The 18,914-nt window shown below is 48.3% G+C and overlaps 1 protein-coding gene across 1 annotated transcript in view; it reads left to right on the top strand.

The window, feature by feature from the left end:
• The window catches only part of HSF1 (heat shock transcription factor 1), a 160,421-nt gene that overhangs the window by 73,690 nt on the left and 67,817 nt on the right, over positions 1-18,914 (top strand). Inside the window, exon 8 of the mRNA XM_029592291.1 lies at positions 5,766-5,902. Within this exon, the coding sequence (XP_029448151.1) occupies positions 5,766-5,902 (137 nt within the window). The remainder of the gene's footprint in view (positions 1-5,765; positions 5,903-18,914) is intronic.

The raw sequence follows: 18,914 nt of genomic DNA, 5'->3' as shown, positions 1-18,914 counted from the left end.
GGGGTGGGGGTCTCAGTGTGCCTGATCTCTCCCGCTATTTCCAAGCTGCTCAGTTTAAAAAATTGGTGGATTTGCATAGGACCCGTCGGCTGCCGGCGTGGGCACGTTTTGCTCAGGTGTCCCTGGGTTCTCTTCCTATTCACAGCCTACTCTGGCAGCCCAAATCTACCTGGTTACTTGACCCTGCTACGGTGCTTTCCCCCTCTACCCACATGATATTGCAAGTGTGGCTTAAATACAGATCTTCCCTGGTGGGTACCAGGGAATATCACCTATGTACTTACTTATATGCTAATAAGGCTTTTAGCCCTGGTTTTGAGAATCCCGCCTTTCTCATTTGGCAGAGACGCGGTATTCTCCAGTGGGGGCACGTTTGGGGCTCCACCGCCCTGCGATCTTTTCCTGACTTACAGCGGGCTTATTCACTACCGGCCTCGGCCATATACCCATATTTTCAATTGTTGCACTTTACAAAGGCAGATATGCTGGCGGCCCATTTTACCTCTGAGCCCTCCGCTTTCGAAACCTTGTGTGAGAAGGCGAATACCTGCTCCAAGCCCTTATCCCAAATTTATCAAATGCTATTACCCCAGTCATCCTCTAGCTATAAATTCCAACAGTTGTGGGAACAGGATCTTCAGGTCTCTTGGACCCCACAAACTTGGAAAACTCTTTTTCAAACCATGGGTAAAGGTTGTATAGCGGCCTCGCTTATTGAAAACTCTTATAAGGTATTATATTGGTGGTATTTGACTCCCGCCCAATTGCATAAGTTTACCCCTCTATACTCCGATCTATGCTGGCGGTCCTGTTCGCTTGTAGGTAGCTACTACCATATGTGGTGGGTTTGCCCTAAATTGCAGGCGCTTTGGGGTGATGTCCACCAATGGTTGTGTGTCCTGATGCCGGGGATACCGGCCCCCACCGCCGCGTAGGCGTTATTGGGCGCAAGGATACCAGGGCTTACTGACGATCATAATCGGCTGGCTCATTTTGTTTTTACGGCCAGCCGCTGTGAAATTGCTCGTCTGTGGAAATCCCCCAACACTCCTACAAAAACTGATGTGCAACGCAGAGTCCACAATATCTTTTTATTATCGAAAATCACAGCATTTAAGCACAATAAGCTTGCTCACTTTAATATGATATGGTGCCCTTATGAGCGGTGGCTCTCATCCACATCTTCTGCTCCTCAGGGCTAGTGGTGCGCCTTCATACTGTTATTACATACCAGCTCTTTATATCCATTAACCCCTTTTGTGATGTTGTCTTTCCAACTTTCTTTTAACTTAGGCACTATTGAGGCGGGGAGGGTGGGGGGGGTTCAGTTTTCTAAAATCTAGCACTGTTATTAGTTCCGGTTGTGTACCTCAACTGTACAACATAAAGCTTAGTTTCTGTAACAGTCTTCCTGTATGGTTGTTTTTTTTGCTTGTCTGTACTCCATGTGTTGGACTGCACACTGTTGTTCTGCTGTTCATTTTTGTGGTATACTACAACTGGTTTTTGCTTCAATAAAAAACCTTTTCAAATTAAAAAAAAAAAAAAAGGATTTTTGAGGTTTCAGCACTGGGAGTTCATGCGGCTATTTGCAGCAATTTCGCCTTACGAGTGGGTCTCCACTGGATTCAGCAGTTGCAAGCTAACACTGCCTTATCAGATGACGAGGCGGCCCAGGCAGGTCGTCTGGAAGCTTCGGTGGAGTACAGTGCGGATGGACTACATGATCTACTGCACACATCAGCCAGATCCATGGTTTCAGCTGTCTCAGCTCATAGGCTCCTTTTTTGAGAAACTGGTCGGTGGATGTCTCCTCCAAGTCACAGCTAGGGTCCTTGCCCTTCAAAGACACACTACTTTTCGGTAAAGACCTGGAAGATATGATCCAATCTCTGGGGGAGAATAAGATTTCTAATTTCTCCATGCGGTTACGAAACCAAGCGAAGAACGGTGCAGGACACTTTGCAACGACTTCTGTAACTAGGGCCCATCGTCTCAATGCCTATGGAGGCAAGAAGGAAAGGCTGTTACTCCATTTACTTCATAGTGCCAAAAAAAGAGGGATCCTTTCGGCCCATTCTGGATCTGAAAAAAGTAAACAGATGTCTCCGGGTCCCCCAGTTTTGCATGGAGACACTCTGGTCAGTCAGACCACCAGAGGTTTCTTCGGTTTTTGGTACTGGATCAGCATTTTCAGTTTCGGGATCTGCCCTTCGGTCTAGCCACAGCACCCAGGACATTCACCAAGGTGGTGGCAGCCCATCTCCGCAGGGAAGGGGTTACTGGTGCATCCTTACTTGGACGATTGGCTGATTCGTGCGAAATCAAAAGCACTTGCCCCCAGGAGGCGATTCAGAGAGTACTTCAGTTCTTGCAATAGCCGGGCTGGGTGGTCAATTTCACCAAGAGCCGACTGGAGCCCACTCAGTCGTTGGCGTATTTGGGTGCTCTATTCGACACTCAGCAGGGCAGAGTTTTTCTTAGCACGGAACGCAACTTCAAGCTGCAAGTCCAAGTAAGAGGTTTAATGCTCAAGCACTCATCCAGAGTCAGAGATTATTTACAGGTTCTCGTGTCGATGATTTCAACATTAGAACTGGTACCTTGGGCCTTTGCTTATATGAGGCCTTTACAGTCCGCCTTGCTTTCCCGATGGAACCCAGTCTCCGAGCTTTTTCATCTACCTTTGCCACTTACGGAGGCAGCTCGATCCAGTCTCGACTGGTGGTTGGTGACGGACAATTTAGTCCGAGAAGTTCCCCTGGAAGTGCCCGACAGGACAGTGGTCACCATGGATGCCAGTCTCTCTGGTTGGGGAGTGGTATGCCAAGGGAAGTCGGTACAAGGACTTTGGTCTCCCGTCGAATCGCTCTAGTCTATCAATCGACTGGAAACCAGGGCAGTATGGTTGGCACTGCAAGCATTCCATCCTCTCCTCCAGAGCAAGTCAGTCAGAATTCTCTCAGACAATGCAACCACAGTGGCATACATCAATCGCCAAGGAGGAACCAGAAGTCAACCGGTGACGATAGAAGCTCACTAATTGATCAGCTGGGCAGTACAAAACTTGGTAAGCATAGCAGCATCTCACATCGCCGGCATGGACAACGTGCAGGCAGACTTTCTAAGTCGTCGCCGTCTCGATCCCGGGAAATGGGAATTGACGGACGTGGTTTTTCAACTCATTTGCGACGCATGGGGCATGCCCAGCATGGATCTCATGGTGACGTTTCGGAACGCTAGAGCTCCGTGGTTCTATGCTCAGCGGAGAGAGAAGGGGTAGATGCCCTAGTGCTGCCTTGGCCCACAGAGGTGGTTCTGTACGTCTTTCCGCCTTGGCCATTGATCGGCAAAATGCTCAGGTGGATAGAGATACATCCAACAGAGGTCATCCTGGTAGCTCCAGAATGGCCGAGACGTCCCTGGTTCGCGGACCTTCTCAATCTTGCTGTGGAGGGCCCGCTGTGGTTTCCAGTTCTCCCAGATCTGCTGCATCAAGGGCCTGTTTGTTTGGAAGAAGCCTATCGCTTCTGTCTAGCGGCATGGCTTTTGAAAGGCAAAGGTTAAGTTGCAAAGGTTATTCTCCGGCTGTAGTAGCCACACTCCTCCGATCGCGTAAGACTTCTACCAATCTCAAGTATGTTAGAGTATGGAAAGTTTTGAGACTTGATGTCTGGACCGAGAGGTCACGCCTACCCGGGCTTCAGTGTCTGATATTCTGTGTGTTCTACAATCCGGTCTTTCTGACAGTTTGTTATGTAGTTCCCTCAGAGTGCAAGTGGCGGCGCTTGGTTGTTTGCGTGGCTCCGTCCAGGGCATAGCGTTAGCGGCACATCCGGATCGTTTTCTTAAGGGAGCAAAACACTTATTTATTTATTTAAAACTTTTATATACAGATGTTCATAGACATATCACATCGGTTTACAGGTAACAAGGGAATAAATATTATATTATTTATTCACTTTTATTTTATTTTATTTATTCACTTGCATCCTTCACTTCAGCATCCCTATCCGTCGTGGAGTCTGAATTTAGTTCTCACTGCTCTTTGTTCTGCGCCTTTTGAGCCCTTGAAGAGATCGAGTCTAAAAGATCTTACCTTAAAGCTGATTTTTCTGGTAACCATTATATCGGCTTGTAGGGTGTCGGAACTCCAGGCACTTTCATGTAGGGAACCCTTATTGCGGATTTCGGATTCGGGAGTTTCTTTAAGGACGGTTCCATCTTCCTTGCAAAAAATGGTTTCCTCTTTTCATGTCAACCAATCGGTTGATCTGCCGGCCTTCACGGAGTTAGACTGTTCGGATCCTTTGGCTGGCGACTTGCGGAAACTTGACCTTCGCAGAGCTTTGCTGCGTTACCTTCAGGTTACCAATGAGTTTCGTGTGTCTGACCATTTCTTTGTGCTGTGGAGCGGTCCTAAATGAGGACAGCAGGCATCCAAAGCTACTATAGCTCATTGGCTAAAAGAGGCGATTAGTTCGGCCTATCTCCTTCGGGGTAGATCCCTTCCTACGGGTCTGCGTGCCCACACTACTCGTTCACAAGCGGTGTCTTGGGCACAGTGTCAGATGGAATCACCGCAGGAGATTTGCAGGGCGGCTACATGGAAATCCTTGAATACTTTTTGCAAGACATTACAGACTGGATGTTCAGGCTCCAGTTGCGGGAGGATTTGGAGAGAGAGTGCTTCGAGCGGCCTCTCCAGATCCCATCCCAATTAAGGAAGCTCTGGTACATCCCAGGAGTCTGGACTGATCCGGGTACGTACAGGGAAAGGAAAATTAGTTTCTTACCTGATAATTTTCATTCCTGTAGTACCACGGATCAGTCCAGAGTCCCGCCCATCTCGAACATGAGAGAAAGGGAGAGTCCGCTCGGTTCTTATATATTATCTTATTTCAGACTGGCAGAGTTCTGAATTTTGTCCTCAAGTGCTTCTCAAGGTTCAGGTCCCGGGAGGGTTCAGTGGACCGGTTTGTTTCTTTTACTGTTTATAGTTATAATGGTTTTGAGATTTCCATTCTGCTTTGACATTGAGTAATACTGCCGGACTGTAGGTGGCACCAGCCTATTTATAGGCTGAGTTTGTTTTGATAACTGCTCTGTCTCCATCTGCTGGAAAAGGGGAGACTCAGGAGTAATCTTAGGAAATATTTCTTACAGAGAGGGAGGTGGAGAGAGAGAGAGTGAGGATTAGTAGGAGGGAGAGGATGTAAGGGAGTAGACTCAGGAGTAATCTTAGGAAATATTTCTTACAGAGAGGGAGGTGGAGAGAGAGAGAGTGTGGATTAGTAGGAGGGAGAGGGTGGAAGGGGGGAGACTCAGGAGTAATCTTAGGAAATATTTCTTTACAGAGAGGGAGATGGATGCATGGAACGGCCTCCCGGTGGAGGAGACAGACAGCATCTGAATTCAGGAAAGGATAAACACGGGGGATCTCTGAGGCGGGGATGGGAATTATAAAGCTGAATTAATTGGGTGGATGGGCCATAGGGTCTTTTTCTGCCCTCATGTTTCTATGACTACTTCTGAGAGCTGCTTCATCCTCCTTGGATTTGACCTGAAGCCATTTCTTTTCTAACTGCCTGGATTGTTCCTTTAAGGTTCATAAGCTGGAGCGACACTAGACAATGTGTGTATGATGGTGGTGGTGGGAGAGTCTCAGGGGTGCTGAGGGGCCAGGCTGACATTGGAACTGATATGAGAGGTGAGACGACACAGCCCTGTCTCTTCCTACCCTGACTTTATTTTCTTTCTTTTAGGCCTCTTCACCAGAATATACCAGCACCAACCTCTACTCCCCAGATTCCTCTGCCAACTCTGGCCCCATCATCTCCGATGTCACGGAATTGGCCCAGTCCAGTCCTTCGGTCTCCCCCAGTCGCAGTGTGGAGGAGAGGTATGATACATCAGGCAGGACTGTAACTCATAGTCCGCAAAAATCTGCCAAGAAACTCACAGCTGGCCAGAGGTGTGAGCCCTGAGCAGAGCTGGGCAGGGGCACAAGCCCCGACCGTAATGAACGTGAAGTCGCAATGAAACACTGAAAGATGAGCTTATAATCCCGTTGCTCCCACACCCAAAGCTCGAGGAGTGTACCTTGTGTCCAGACTGGGGGGAGCATAAGTGGGAAAAACTGACAGGACAAGAGAAGATTCCTAAGGCACGAGCTTGTGTGCGTCTGTCCGTCTGGTGTCAGGATAATGACCGTTGATGTGTGTCTCTCTTTCAGGGCGAGTCCCATGATCCGTATAAAAGAGGAGCCCCCAAGCCCTCCATGCAGCCCGGAGATTGAGGAAGTGAGTCCAATGGACCCTTCCTCTGTGGACACCCCCTTGTCTCCCTCCACCTTCATCGACTCTATCTTGGAAGAGAGTGATCCAAACACCACCACCACGGCTGCCAACATCGGCCCCAGCGAAGCTCCCATGCAGCCCCAAGGAAAGTGCCTCAGCGTCGCCTGCCTTGACAAGTACGGGCCCATTCTCTGTGTGTGTGTGTGTGTGAATTCCTCTCCCCTCTGTACATGGAAACCCCGTAAAATACCTGCTTATAGCGCTCCTCCTCGGCCATGCTTGGAAGCTGAGCATGCCAGGACTCTTAAGTGGCAGGGAGTTCTGGCTACTAGTGATACGGGTTGGGCAAGGGAGAAGGGGGGCTCTGGACTACATGGAAGGATTGTACCTGATGACATGGGAATGGTTGGCGAGCAGGATCATCAGCCACCCAAGTGGGTGACTTCATTCACGATTTCTCTCATAGCCTTACAGAAGCCACCACTGTGTGGCTCCCCTCTGCCCTTTTTCGTCCTCAGACCCAACCAGACGTGTTTACAATGATTCTCCTCATCGGCTAAGTTTTTATCAGTGATTTTAGCTTTGTTTGTGGTGGGCAACCTGGGTCATCTCCTCAGACAGATTTTTTTTGGCCATTCTTCACCTTTTCCTTTATCAACAGTTATTCCCTCCCTCTGATGAGGCTTCCCAGCAGCTCAGTGTCGTCTGGTTTTTGTTGGTTTGTTTTGGGTTTTTTTTACATGATTTTGTTTAATTTAGTAATTTGATTGCTGCCTGTCCAGCTAGGGGTGCTAGGTGAATCCACATAACACGCAACAAATACTACAACCAAATAATCATTCCCATAAAACACCCAAAACCAAATAGACGACACCTAAAGACATCAGTACAATAAATAATACTTATAAAATTAAACCAAAATTGTAATTAAATGACCATAAAACCCTTACCTGTAGAAGACAAAATTATAATAAATCAGTTAAAAGCAAAAAAAAAAAAAAAAATTATCCAGGCCTTCCAAAGCTTTTGAAAATTCAGCTCTTTAGGCAGACAATTCCAAATTTTAGGTCTGAGATGAGAAAAAGCCTTTCTTAGTCCACTAGGGTAACTTCCTTTAAAAGCGTAGTTCCCTGTAGGTATCCAGATCAGTCCGGACTCCCAGGTTTATGCATTTCTGCCAGCAGATGGAGATAGAGAGTTTCACGGACAGTGCTTCATAATCCCTGCTGTCACCTGCAGTTCCTCAGTATTTCTCTCTCTCTCCAGCAGATGGAGACAGAGAGTTTCACGGACAGTGCTTCATATTCCCTGCTGTCACCCTGCAGTTCCTCAGTATTTCTCTCTCTGCCAGCAGATGGAGACACAGAGTTTCACGGACAGTGCTTCATAATCCCTGCTGTCACCTGCAGTTCCTCAGTATTTCTCTGTCTCTCCAGCAGATGGAGACAGAAAGTTTCACGGACAGTGCTCTCATAATCCCTGCTGTCACCTGCAGTTCCTCAGTATTTCTCTGTCTCTCCCAGCAGATGGAGACAGAAAGTTTCACGGACAGTGCTTCATAATCCCTGCTGTCACCTGCAGTTCCTCAGTATTTCTCTGTCTCTCCAGCAGATGGAGACAGAAAGTTTCACGGACAGTGCTTCATAATCCCTGCTGTCACCTGCAGTTCCTCAGTATTTCTCTGTCTCTCCAGCAGATGGAGACAGAAAGTTTCACGGACAGTGCTTCATAATCCCTGCTGTCACCTGCAGTTCCTCAGTATTTCTCTCTCTCTCCAGCAGATGGTGGATGGTCTGAGTTCTTTATTTTTGTGAGCCTTCCTCCCAGGGGTTTTCGGTCGTAGAGGCCTTCCTTGTTTAGTTGAGGTGGACTAGCTGAAAGTCTGGGACCTTTCTGTATGCTCGCTCCATTGTTCCATGTGGTGTAATTCTGGTGGTCCAGATCCCTCCCCTTCTCGAGGCTGCTTAGGCGGCTGTGGGCTCAGGGCAGCTGGTGCTTTGTTGCTCAGCTTGCCCCCTCTTTTTTTTAAGTTCTGGCTGTTTCTGTTACAGCTTTCCTCTCCTTTTTAAATTTGGCTAATCTTGAGCTGCACAGCTCTGTTTTCCGTCCTGAGGGGAGGTTTGCCACATTTGTTTAAAGTTGTTGGGAGCAGTAACTGAGACCCGGTTTTGAGGTAAGGACATCGGGTCTTCGGCGGACGGCTCTCTTCCCTCCGATCATTGTCAGTAGCGGGGGAAGGGCTCCTTTCGCCTCTCCCGCTCGTGGCGCTTTGTTCTCGGCAGGAGGACCTTTTCCCACCGAGAAGACTATGGTGCGCAGCTCGGTGGTGCTGTGCCTAAGCCGCTTAGGGCTCTGTGTGGCATGCATATCGGGGGAGGAGGGACCGTTGGAGCCCCCAGCAGCCGCAAAACGGAGGAAGTGGGGTACAATGGCTGTTCCCCGAACGCCGGAGGACTGTACGCGTCAGGGCCTTCAGCCTTCATCGGCGCGTGAATGGCAGAGCTGACAATGCAGATGGAGGAGGGATGGGGATTTCCTCCCCAAGGCTTTCTCCGCTCCACCCGAGCTCCGTGGAGGGCCGGGGGGTGGGGGGGGGGCAGATGAGGGGGCTGGCTCAGCTCTGTCTATCTCTGGATCTTCTAGTGCCGAGGCCACGCAGGTTTCCAGCGGCTTCGCGCCCTTTCTCGGCTGATTTCGTCTGCTGCTTCATGACTCAGCAGGCAGAGCTGGGGTCCCAGACTTGGCCTCCTGTGGGTCTGGGCTTGGCTTCTGGACCTGAGCAGTCCTGTGCTAACAGACCTTCCTTGGTGCAGCGTTTGCTGGGTCCTGTTCACGCTAGTGAGGACTCGGTTGAGTCGCAAGAGACCCCTGGGGCTCTGGGGGCATAGTTGCTGGACCAGGATGTTGATCCGGGCGCAGCTGGCATGGATGGCTCCAGGGGATGATCCGGAGGATATTCCGATTTCGGAGGGGGAAGACCCCAAGGTGCTCCATTTGTTCCAAAGGGAGGAAGTAGGCCCTTTGATTCCTCAGGTACTAGAGGAGCTTAAGCATGGAAGGAAGACTTAGACATGGAAGGAGCAGAGCCGGTCCTGGATGGGCTTAGGGGTCCCCCAAGAGCCGTTCCCTATCAGGCCCTGAGTCTTCGGGCGGCCGTCTCCTCCAGCTTCATACAAAGAGCGTGCTTGCGCTGGGTACAGCAGCTTCAGGACAGGCAGGCGAAATCTGGTGATGAGGCGTCTGTTGCGTATGCGGTGAATGCCTTGTATGACTTGGTGAGAACTTAGTGGTAGTGGTGGCGGCCTCTCTCTGCCGGGAGGGAGTACTGGTCCACTCTTACCTGGACCACTCCGGTGCTCAACCAGCTAATTGACCTAAAGATCCTCTGAAAAATAAGAGAAATCACCTAAGGTGGCTGAAAGCCTAGGAGCAATCCTACCCTTTTTGTTCCTACATTTATATAAAATCTTGGAATGCTTATGAGCCTAGGGTCATTACCAGCGATTGAAAAAGAAACTAGGCAGTGATCCGCTCAGATGAAGAAAGTTATCCTAACATTTCCATTGCACAGAATCCGATTAAAAACAGGTTTAAACCCCCACTCTTACAATGAGTGCACCAGGTAAGAATCTGAAAGATAAAACAGAAATAGGATAAGCAGAAGTGCCAGATGGAAGTCAAGCCGAACTAATAAAACTGGGTCAGCTGGATTCTCTCTCTCAAATCTGGAAGACAGATTGACCCAACCTCCTGTGGCAGCCAGAATCAGTGTCTCTGTGAACAAGCAGGACACGATTGGCAGCTGCCATCCGATCCTGCCGAGCCAGAAAGGTCTTTCAGAGCATCAGCCGCTGCCGTGCAAGTCTCTTCAATCTATTTTTTTACACTTGTAGGAAAGGGTGTGGTTCAGTGTACGTACCCGGATCAGTCCAGACCATGGGTTGAGCCTCCTGTCCAGCAGGTGGAGACAGACCAAAACTGGAAGGGTGTCCTATATGAGGACAGAATCCATCCTGTAAACCCTTCAGTATTTGTCTGTCTCCAGCAGGTGGATCAGCTCACCCTTCGGTCTCCTGATTTAGGCTAGTCAGCCTTTTTTTCTTCTTGGATCAAACAAGTACTACTTCCTAGGGATTTGCATTGGATTTCTTTCAATTAGAAAAAAAAAAAGTTTAATTTTTAGTCTGTGCAGGAGACAGTCCCGATCCTGGCTCTTGCCGGACTCGGGGGAGCTTCGCCCTTGTGCGGAGCATAGCCTGAGTCCGTGGTTGTTTCCAGGTGTGGGGACCGAGGCTGGTGGTCCAGTCATTCGTCTCACTGAGGATGCCACGGCCGCAGCCTGCCTACGTGTGGTGCAACCTTTGCGCGCGAGAGGCTCTGCTCAGCCTGCCTGGTGATGAAGGCCCCTCAGCAGGGCAGGCAAATTCAGCCCAGGGACTGGAACCCCCAGCGCGTGGCCAGGCCATTCCCAGGGTCAGCAAAGCCCGGAAACTGTGGCCATTTTGGGTTTTTCTACAAGCTCCCAATTTGGAGCTGCCTGGGGCTGGGGGCCAAATTTTAGTGTTTTCTCCCCCTCCCCCCCCCCCCCCCCCCCGATTGGAGCCCCGAGGCCCCCCAGGATGTGGTCCCTGACCCCCACTCCCCCCCCCCCCCGGGAATCTAAAGCTAATTTTTCCTCAGAATTTGACCTCCCCCTGCATAAATCCTATTTGGCTAGCTTGCAGGAGGAGGAGGAGGGCTCCCCCCCCTGGCCCCCCCTCCCCGGTGAAAATTCCCGCCCCGCGCCGCTACCTGTTTGTCCTGCCGCGGAACCTCAGGGGTCCGTTTCAGGTGCGGGTGGTCCCGGGGGTGGCCCCCATCCCTGACCCCCAGGTGGCTCCAGTTATTCTGGATCTCGAGCGCACTCCCACCCCTGAAGGGGGACGATCATAGGGTTCTCCGCATGTTTCAGCGTGAGGAGTTGGAGCCCTTATTTTATTTTTATTTATTTAAAAGTATTTATATACTGCTTTTTTAAAATAAAATTTTATCAAAACGGTTTACAACAGGTTAAAGTAACAATAAAGTATAACTAAAATAAACATAAATACATAAATTTAGCTAAATAGCTAGATAATTGCTAGCTAAAAGAAATTATTAATTAAAAAATAATAATAATGGTAACATGCCATGGGTAAACAGATTAGGGGAGGTAAAGGGATGAGGGGGGGGGGGGGGGGTGGCAACTTATTGGTTTAAAATATCCTAGGAAGAAAGCAGATGGGATGATAGAGGAAAAGTTGAGGTGATATGTGTGGGATGAGTGAGTTTTGAGAAGATGAGAGCTTCATCTTTGATTGGTGAAATGCTTAGTAGGAGTATTAAATGCTTGTTGAAAAAAGAATGTTTTTTAAAGCTTTTTTGAAATAAGGATTTGATATTAAACGGAGAGGGTTGGGTAAAGAGTTCCAGAGGGAGGGATGGTCCTGCTACTGAAAAAGCTCTCTTTCTGGTAATGTCTAATCTAGCCTGTCGTGGTGATGGAATGTCTAAGAGATTTTGAGTAAGTGATCTTAAGTGTCGGGTGGGTTTGTAAATGCGGAGTAAGGTGCAAAGCCAGGTGGAGGAAGAGTTGTAAATTAAGCTGTGAATGATTGAGAGTACTTTGTATTTTATCCTGTATTTTATGGGTAACCAGTGAAGAGAATGTAAAATAGGTGTAATGTGATTGCGAATGGGGTACCGGATAATAAGCGAGCTGCACTATTTTGAACTAATTGTAGTGGGTGAATTGATGAATCAGGTAGACCTAGATAGAGTGCATTACAATAGTCTAAACCAGAGAAAATAAGAGATTGAAGAACAGTCCTGAAATCACGATAGAAGCCCTCCAGGGGCTGGAGGGGCCCCCTGCGGATACCCTTATGACCTCTTTGTCCAAGAACATGGACCCTGGCTAGGCCATCTTCCTCGTCTACTTCGGCAGGGGCCCTTATTTTTCGACCAGGCCGATCGCTTTTGTCTAGCGGCCTGGCTTTTGAACGGCGATGCCTGAGGCGTAAGGGCTATAAGGAGGAGGTCATCTCCACTTTGCTACGAGCCCGGAAGCAGTCGACTTCTCTAGCTTACGTGCGCATTTGGAAGGTCTTTGAGACTGTTTGTGAGGAGTCAGGTGTTCAGCGCGCTCCGCCCCGGTCTCGTTGGTTCTTTCTTTTCTTCAGAAGGGTCTCTCCAAGGGCCTTTCCTTGAGTTCCCTGCACGTAACGTTTCCGCTCTCTGTTCTCTCCTGGGACAGGTCGAGGGTCATCCCCTAGCGGGCCATCCGGACATGGCCCGCTAGGGGACGGGTGGCTCTCTTCACGGTTCCTGAAGGGAGTCACACCTGCGTCTCGCCCGCTCGCATTACTTGCCAATCGTGGAGTCTTAATCTGGTCCTCCGGGCCCTCTGTGCTGCCCCGTTCGAACCTCTCCATCGGGCAACTGTAAAGACCTCACGCTCAAGACAGTTTTCCTTGTTTCTATCTCCTCCGCTCGGCGGGTTTCCGAGATCCAAGCATTATTCTGTCAGGAACCCTTTCTGTGCTTCTCAGATTCAGGTATTTCCTTCAAGACATAGAAACATAGAAATGACGGCAGAAGAAGACCAAACGGCCCATCCAGTCTGCCCAGCAAGCTTCACACATTTTCTCTCATACTATCTGTTTCTCTTAGCTCTTGGTTCTATTTCCCTTCCACCCCCACCATTAATGTAGAAAGCAGTGATGGAGCTGCATCCAAGTGAAATATCTAGCTTGATTAGTTAGAGGTAGTAGGGGAAGTAACCGCTGCAATAAGCAAGCTACACCCATGCTTATTTGTTTTACTCAGACTATGTTATACAGCCCTTATTGGTTGTTTTTCTTCTCCCCTGCCGTTGAAGCAGGGAGCTATGCTGGATATGCTTGAAGTATCAGTTTTTTCTTCTCCCATGCTGTTGAAGCAGAGAGCTATGCTGGATATGCGTGAAGTATCAGTTTTTCTTTTCCCCTGCTGTTGAAGCAGAGAGCTATGCTGGAAATGCGTGATGTATCAGTCTTTCTCCCATGCTGTTGAAGCAGAGAGCCATGCTGGATATGCATCCAAAGTGAACTATCAGGCACATTTGGTTTGGGGTAGTAACCGCCGTAACAAGCCAGCTACTCCCCGCTTTGTGAGTGCGAACCCTTTTTTCTTCTCCCCTGCCGTTGAAGCAGAGAGCTCTGCTGGATGTGTAGTATCAGTTTTTTTTCCCCCTGCCGTTGAAGCAGAGAGCTATGCTGGATATGCGTTGAAGTATCAGTTTTTCTTCTCTCCTGCCTGGAAGCAGAGAGCTATGCTGGATATGCGTGAAGTGAAGTATCAGTTTTTTTTTCCCCTGCCGTTGAAGCAGAGAGCTATGCTGGATATGCGTGAAGTATCAGTTTTTCTTCTCCCCTGCCGTTGAAGCAGAGAGCTATGCTGGATATGCGTGAAGTATCAGTTTTTCTTCTCCCCTGCCGTTGAAGCAGAGAGCTATGCTGGATATGCGTGAAGTATCAGTTTTTCTTCTCCCCTGCCGTTGAAGCAGAGAGCTATGCTGGATATGCGTGAAGTATCAGTTTTTCTTCTCCCCTGCCGTTGAAGCAGAGAGCTATGCTGGATATGCGTGAAGTATCAGTTTTTCTTCTCTCCTGCCGTTGAAGCAGAGAGCTGTGCTGGAAATGCATCGAAAGTGAAGTATCAGGCATATTTGGTTTGGGGTAGTAACCGCCGTAACAAGCCAGCTACTCCCCGCTTTGTGAGTGCGAACCCTTTTTCTTCTCCCCTGCCGTTGAAGCAGAGAGCTCTGCTGGATGTGTGTAGTATCAGTTTTTTCTTCTCCCCTGCCGTTGATCGGTGTCTTCCTTCTTGCCAAAGGTTGTTTCTACCTTCCATGTCAACCAGTCTGTAGAGCTTCCAGCGTTCTCCGCAGAGGAGATTGCAAGTACCGCTGGCGGCGATCTTCGTAAACTGGATGTCAAAAGAGCTCTACTCCGGTATCTTCAGGTCACCAATGACTTTCGGGTCTCGGACCATCTTTTTGTCCTCTGGAGTGGTCCCAATTGGGGTAAACCGGCTTCTAAGACCACTATTGCGCGGTGGTTGAAGGAGGCCATTTCCTCGGCTTATCTCTGCCAAGGACAAACAATACCGGAGGGCCTAAAGGGTCACTCGCTACGTTCTCAAGCTACTTCCTGGGCAGAGAGTCAATCGGCCTCTCCTCCGCAGGAGGTTTGCAGGGCCGCCACCTGGACGTCCCTGCATACTTTTGCTCGCCACTGCTGTCTGGATGTGCAAGCGCCGGTTTTTGGTTCCTTTGGGCGGCAAGTGCTTCGAGCGGGACTGACTCGGTCCCACCCGGGATAGGGAAGCTTTGGTGCATCCCACGGTCTGGACTGATCCGGGTACGTACAGGGAAAGGAAATTAGTTCTTACCTGTTAATTTTCGTTCCTGTAGTATCATGGATCAGTCCAGACGCCCTTCCCTTTTTGTCTTTTTCTTACCGTCCACTCGAAGCTTGTTATTGCAGATTCGCAGACCTCAATTCTTCATTTTCTACAGAACACTGAGCGATACACCGGAAGCCTTGGTTGTTCGAGCACCAAGAATATGCAAGATCGCTTAGTTTTACCCATGTTTTTTACATTGTTATGGAGTTGCTAATTTGAGTGTTTTGGTTACTTGCTTGATCCTATTCTGGTTTTGTTGTTTTCTGCTTTGATAATGGTTATACTGAAGGGCTGCAGGGTAGGCTCTGTCCTCATATAGGATATCCTTTCAGGTTTAGTCTGTCTCCACCTGCTGGAAAGGAGGCTCAACCCACAGTCTGGACTGATCCGGGTACTACAGGAACGAAATTAACAGGTAAGAACTAATTTTCCTGTTTTGCACACTGAAAAACTACAGCCACTCATAGTCATTTTTTCCATCAAGGGTTCTTTCGTTAATTAAATTTTTTTCCATTCGCAAGTCTTCTCAGAACCAAAAAATGTCCCTTTTTTTTTCTTCTTATATTTAGCATTGTTCCTCTTCAAGATGCAGACAGCAAGCTAGTTTTAAGTTTCTGTTCCTGTAGATGTTCTAAAATGACTTGCTCAGTTAGCATGACCAATGCGTCGGGTATCTGGTACAGAGAAGAGCAAACAAAATAAGGGGAATGGAACAGCTCCCCTATGAGGAAAGACTAAAGAGGTTAGGACTTTTCAGCTTGGAGAAGAGACGGCTGAGGGGGGATATGATAGAGGTGTTTAAGATCATGAGAGGTCTTGAACGAGTAGATGTGACTCTGTTATTTTCACTTTTGAATAATAGAAGGACTAGGGGGCACTCCATGAACATAAGAAAATGCCATGCTGGGTCAGACCAAGGGTCCATCAAGCCCAGCATCCTGTTTCCAACAGTGGCCAATCCAGGCCACAAGAATCTGGCAATTACCCAAACATTAAATAGATCTCAAGTTACTATTGCTTATTAATTACCGTCATAGCAGTTTATGGATTTATCCTCTAGGAACTTATCCAATCCTTTTTTAAACACAGCTACACTAACTGCACTGCACTAACCACATCCTCTGGCAACAAATTCCAGAGTTTAATTGTGCGTTGAGTGAAAAAGAACTTTCTCCGATTAGTTTTAAATGTGCCCCATGCTAACTTCATGGAGTGCCCCCTAGTCTTCCTATTATCCGAAAGAGTAAATAACCGATTCACATCTACCCGTTCTAGACCTCTCAAAAGAAAAAATGGCACAAAAACCCGAGCACCCCCTTGCCAAGCCGCTTACAAATCAGCTCTCCTCATCTATAGAACAACTATACAAAAAATTAAAAGAGACTACCATGCGCAAAAAATCCATAAGTTTCAATACGATGCAAAAGCCCTTTTACACTATTTATTTTATTTATTTATTTAAGTTTTTATATACCAACATTCAAGACTGTGGTCCCATCATGCTGGTTCACAAGAAAGGGTGAAACTTTACCATTTAACAAAAGTGCAGAAAAGCAGTTACATAAAACAAGGGAAACAATAACTTGGAATGAGAAGGGAAATGAAGATTAGATAGTAAAATATAAGTATAAATAACATTTTGAAAGGTGGCTATTAACGCTAATACTAGCGGAGCTTGTTGTGTGAAGGGAGATTAGATGGGGTTGGAGTTAGGAAAGGCCTGCGTGAACAGGAAAGGCCTGCGTGAACTAGTCTCTGAACTTACTAAAACAGCCCCCCCCCCCCCCATCCCTGAGATCGAAGCCAAAAGCAAATGTGAGGAATTAGCACTCTTCTTTCAGGACAAAATCACCAAGCTTCTCCTTAGACTTCAGCCCCGCACCCCCCACAGCCAACTCTTACCTACCATCCGTGCCTGAACACCCCCTAGAATCCTTCGAAACCACCACCCCATCAGAAATTGAATCCATCCTTAAAAAAATGAAACCAGCCTCTCACCCCTCCGACACCATCCCCACAAAATCCTTGCTAACCATCCCTAACATCATTTCCCTCCCCCTAGCTAATATCACAATTTCTCGCTCACTCAAGGACACATTCCAGACTCTCTGAAACAAGCTTCCCTCAAACCCATTCTTAAGAAACCTAATCTTGACCCTCTGAATCTATCTAATTTCAGGCCAATCTCTAACCTCCCTTTTGTTGCAAAACTCATGGAAAGGGTGGTGAACCTCCAATTTACAGATCACCTGGAAAAGAACAATCTGCTATTCCCGTCCAAATTTGGCTTTCGGAAATTTTTCAATACCGAAACCCTACTTATCTCCCTCACATCACCCTCCTCCTAGGATTAGACAAAGGCCAATCTTTCATCCTTGCGCTTCTTCTTGACATCTCTTCGGCTTTCGATACGATAAGCCACAATATCCTTTTAGACAGAATCTCAGAAATAGGCAAAGGAACAGCCCTGAACTGGTTTAAATCTTACCTCCACAATAGAAGCTACAAGGTTAGCATTGGCAGTAAAGAATCTAACCCCATAAACCTCACACCGGGAGTCCCCCAAGGTTCTTCTCTCTCCCACGCTATTCAATATCTACCTCCTACCCCTCTGTAAACTACTCGCTGATTAGGCATTACTCATTATATATATGCTGACGATGTCCAAATCATCATCCCTGTCACAGAATCGCTCCGCAAATGCCTTAAGATCTGGGACAACTGTCTTTCCTCAATCACCTACTCACCAGCCTCAACCTTGCCCTCAACACGACCAAAACAGAAGTTAGCAAGTAGCACATTTAAAACTAATCTGAGAAAGTTCTTTTTCACTCAACGCACAATAAAGCTCTGGAATTTGTTGCCAGAGGATGTAGTTAGTGCAGTTAGTGTAGCTGGGTTCAAAAAGGTTTGGATAAGTTCTTGGAGGAAAGTCCATTACCTGCTATTAATCAAGTTTACTTAGGGAATAGCCACTGCTATTAATTGCATCAGTAGCACGGGATCTTCTTAGTGTTTGGGTACTTGCCAGGTTCTTGTGGCCTGGTTTGGCCTCTGTTGGAAACAGGATGCTGGGCTTGATGGACCCTTGGTCTGACCCAGCATGGCAATTTCTTATGTTCTTTGTCCTTCCTGCGATGTCACCAAGGGCCATAAGGGCAAGAGATTATACCAGTGCTTCTCATCCTAGTCCTTAGGGTACACCTAGCCAGTTCAGGTCTTCAGGATATCCACAATGAATATGCATGAGATAATTTGCAAAATAAATTGAGTATCCTTGATGTGGAATGTAGAGCGACTGGCTGAATGGGATGCGACAGAAGGTAGTGGGAAATGGAGTTTACTCTGAAGAGAGAGGAGTTACTAGCTATGTGCCTCAGGGATCAGTCCTGGGACCCGTCCATCTCCTCCCAGGGAGGCGCCGGTCTGCAGCCCTATAAAAGGACTTCAACTTCATTCTGTCTTGGCCTTGCATCGGAGTTGCTTCTCTCTGGAGGCTCCTGCCTGCCAGAGCCTTGTAAGGTCTTCTGTTCTTCATGGAGCTCCTCGTCTCGTCTGCCTTCGTACCTCGTCTTGATGTCTCGCCTGAGGTCCCTGACCATGTCCTGATGTTCCGTCATGATCTTCCTCGTCCTGATGTGTCTGCCTGCCAGGATGTTCTTCCTGCTTCTTCATCTGGTGCTCCTGAGCCTTCCGTTACTGCAGAGCCGAGGTTCTCGGATGATGTTGGGCCCGAGAATGGCGTGGCCTGCAGGTGGGATTCGTCCCAGTGCTCCTGAGCCTCTGTTCCCGCCAGCCATGGGTGGAGCTTCGGATGACACCGGCTTCATCATTGGAGTTCCTCCTTGCCTGGGTCTTCCCTGCGCTTGTCCCCGCTCTCCTCGTGGTCCGTAACCAGCCTCCAAGGGCTGTGTAGGGCGCGCAGTGGGACAGGGTGGTCCATGACTCAGTCCCGTGGATGGGCTGAGTAGGGCGCCCTGAGAGACAGTGCCAATGTCCTCCTGCCTTATGTCTTGTCTTGTTTGGATCAAGTTCCTCGTCATGCTTGTGATGCCATCGCATCAACCCAGTCTCGTCCGAGATGCTGTCGCATCAGTCAGTCATTCCTGTCTACGTGTCAAGGCCTCCGTCTGCCCTCAACCTCAGGCC

Source organism: Rhinatrema bivittatum, chromosome 2 (genome assembly GCF_901001135.1).
Source record: "Rhinatrema bivittatum chromosome 2, aRhiBiv1.1, whole genome shotgun sequence".
Lineage (NCBI taxonomy): Eukaryota > Metazoa > Chordata > Amphibia > Gymnophiona > Rhinatrematidae > Rhinatrema > Rhinatrema bivittatum.
This window is presented reverse-complemented; position numbering and strand designations above follow the sequence as displayed.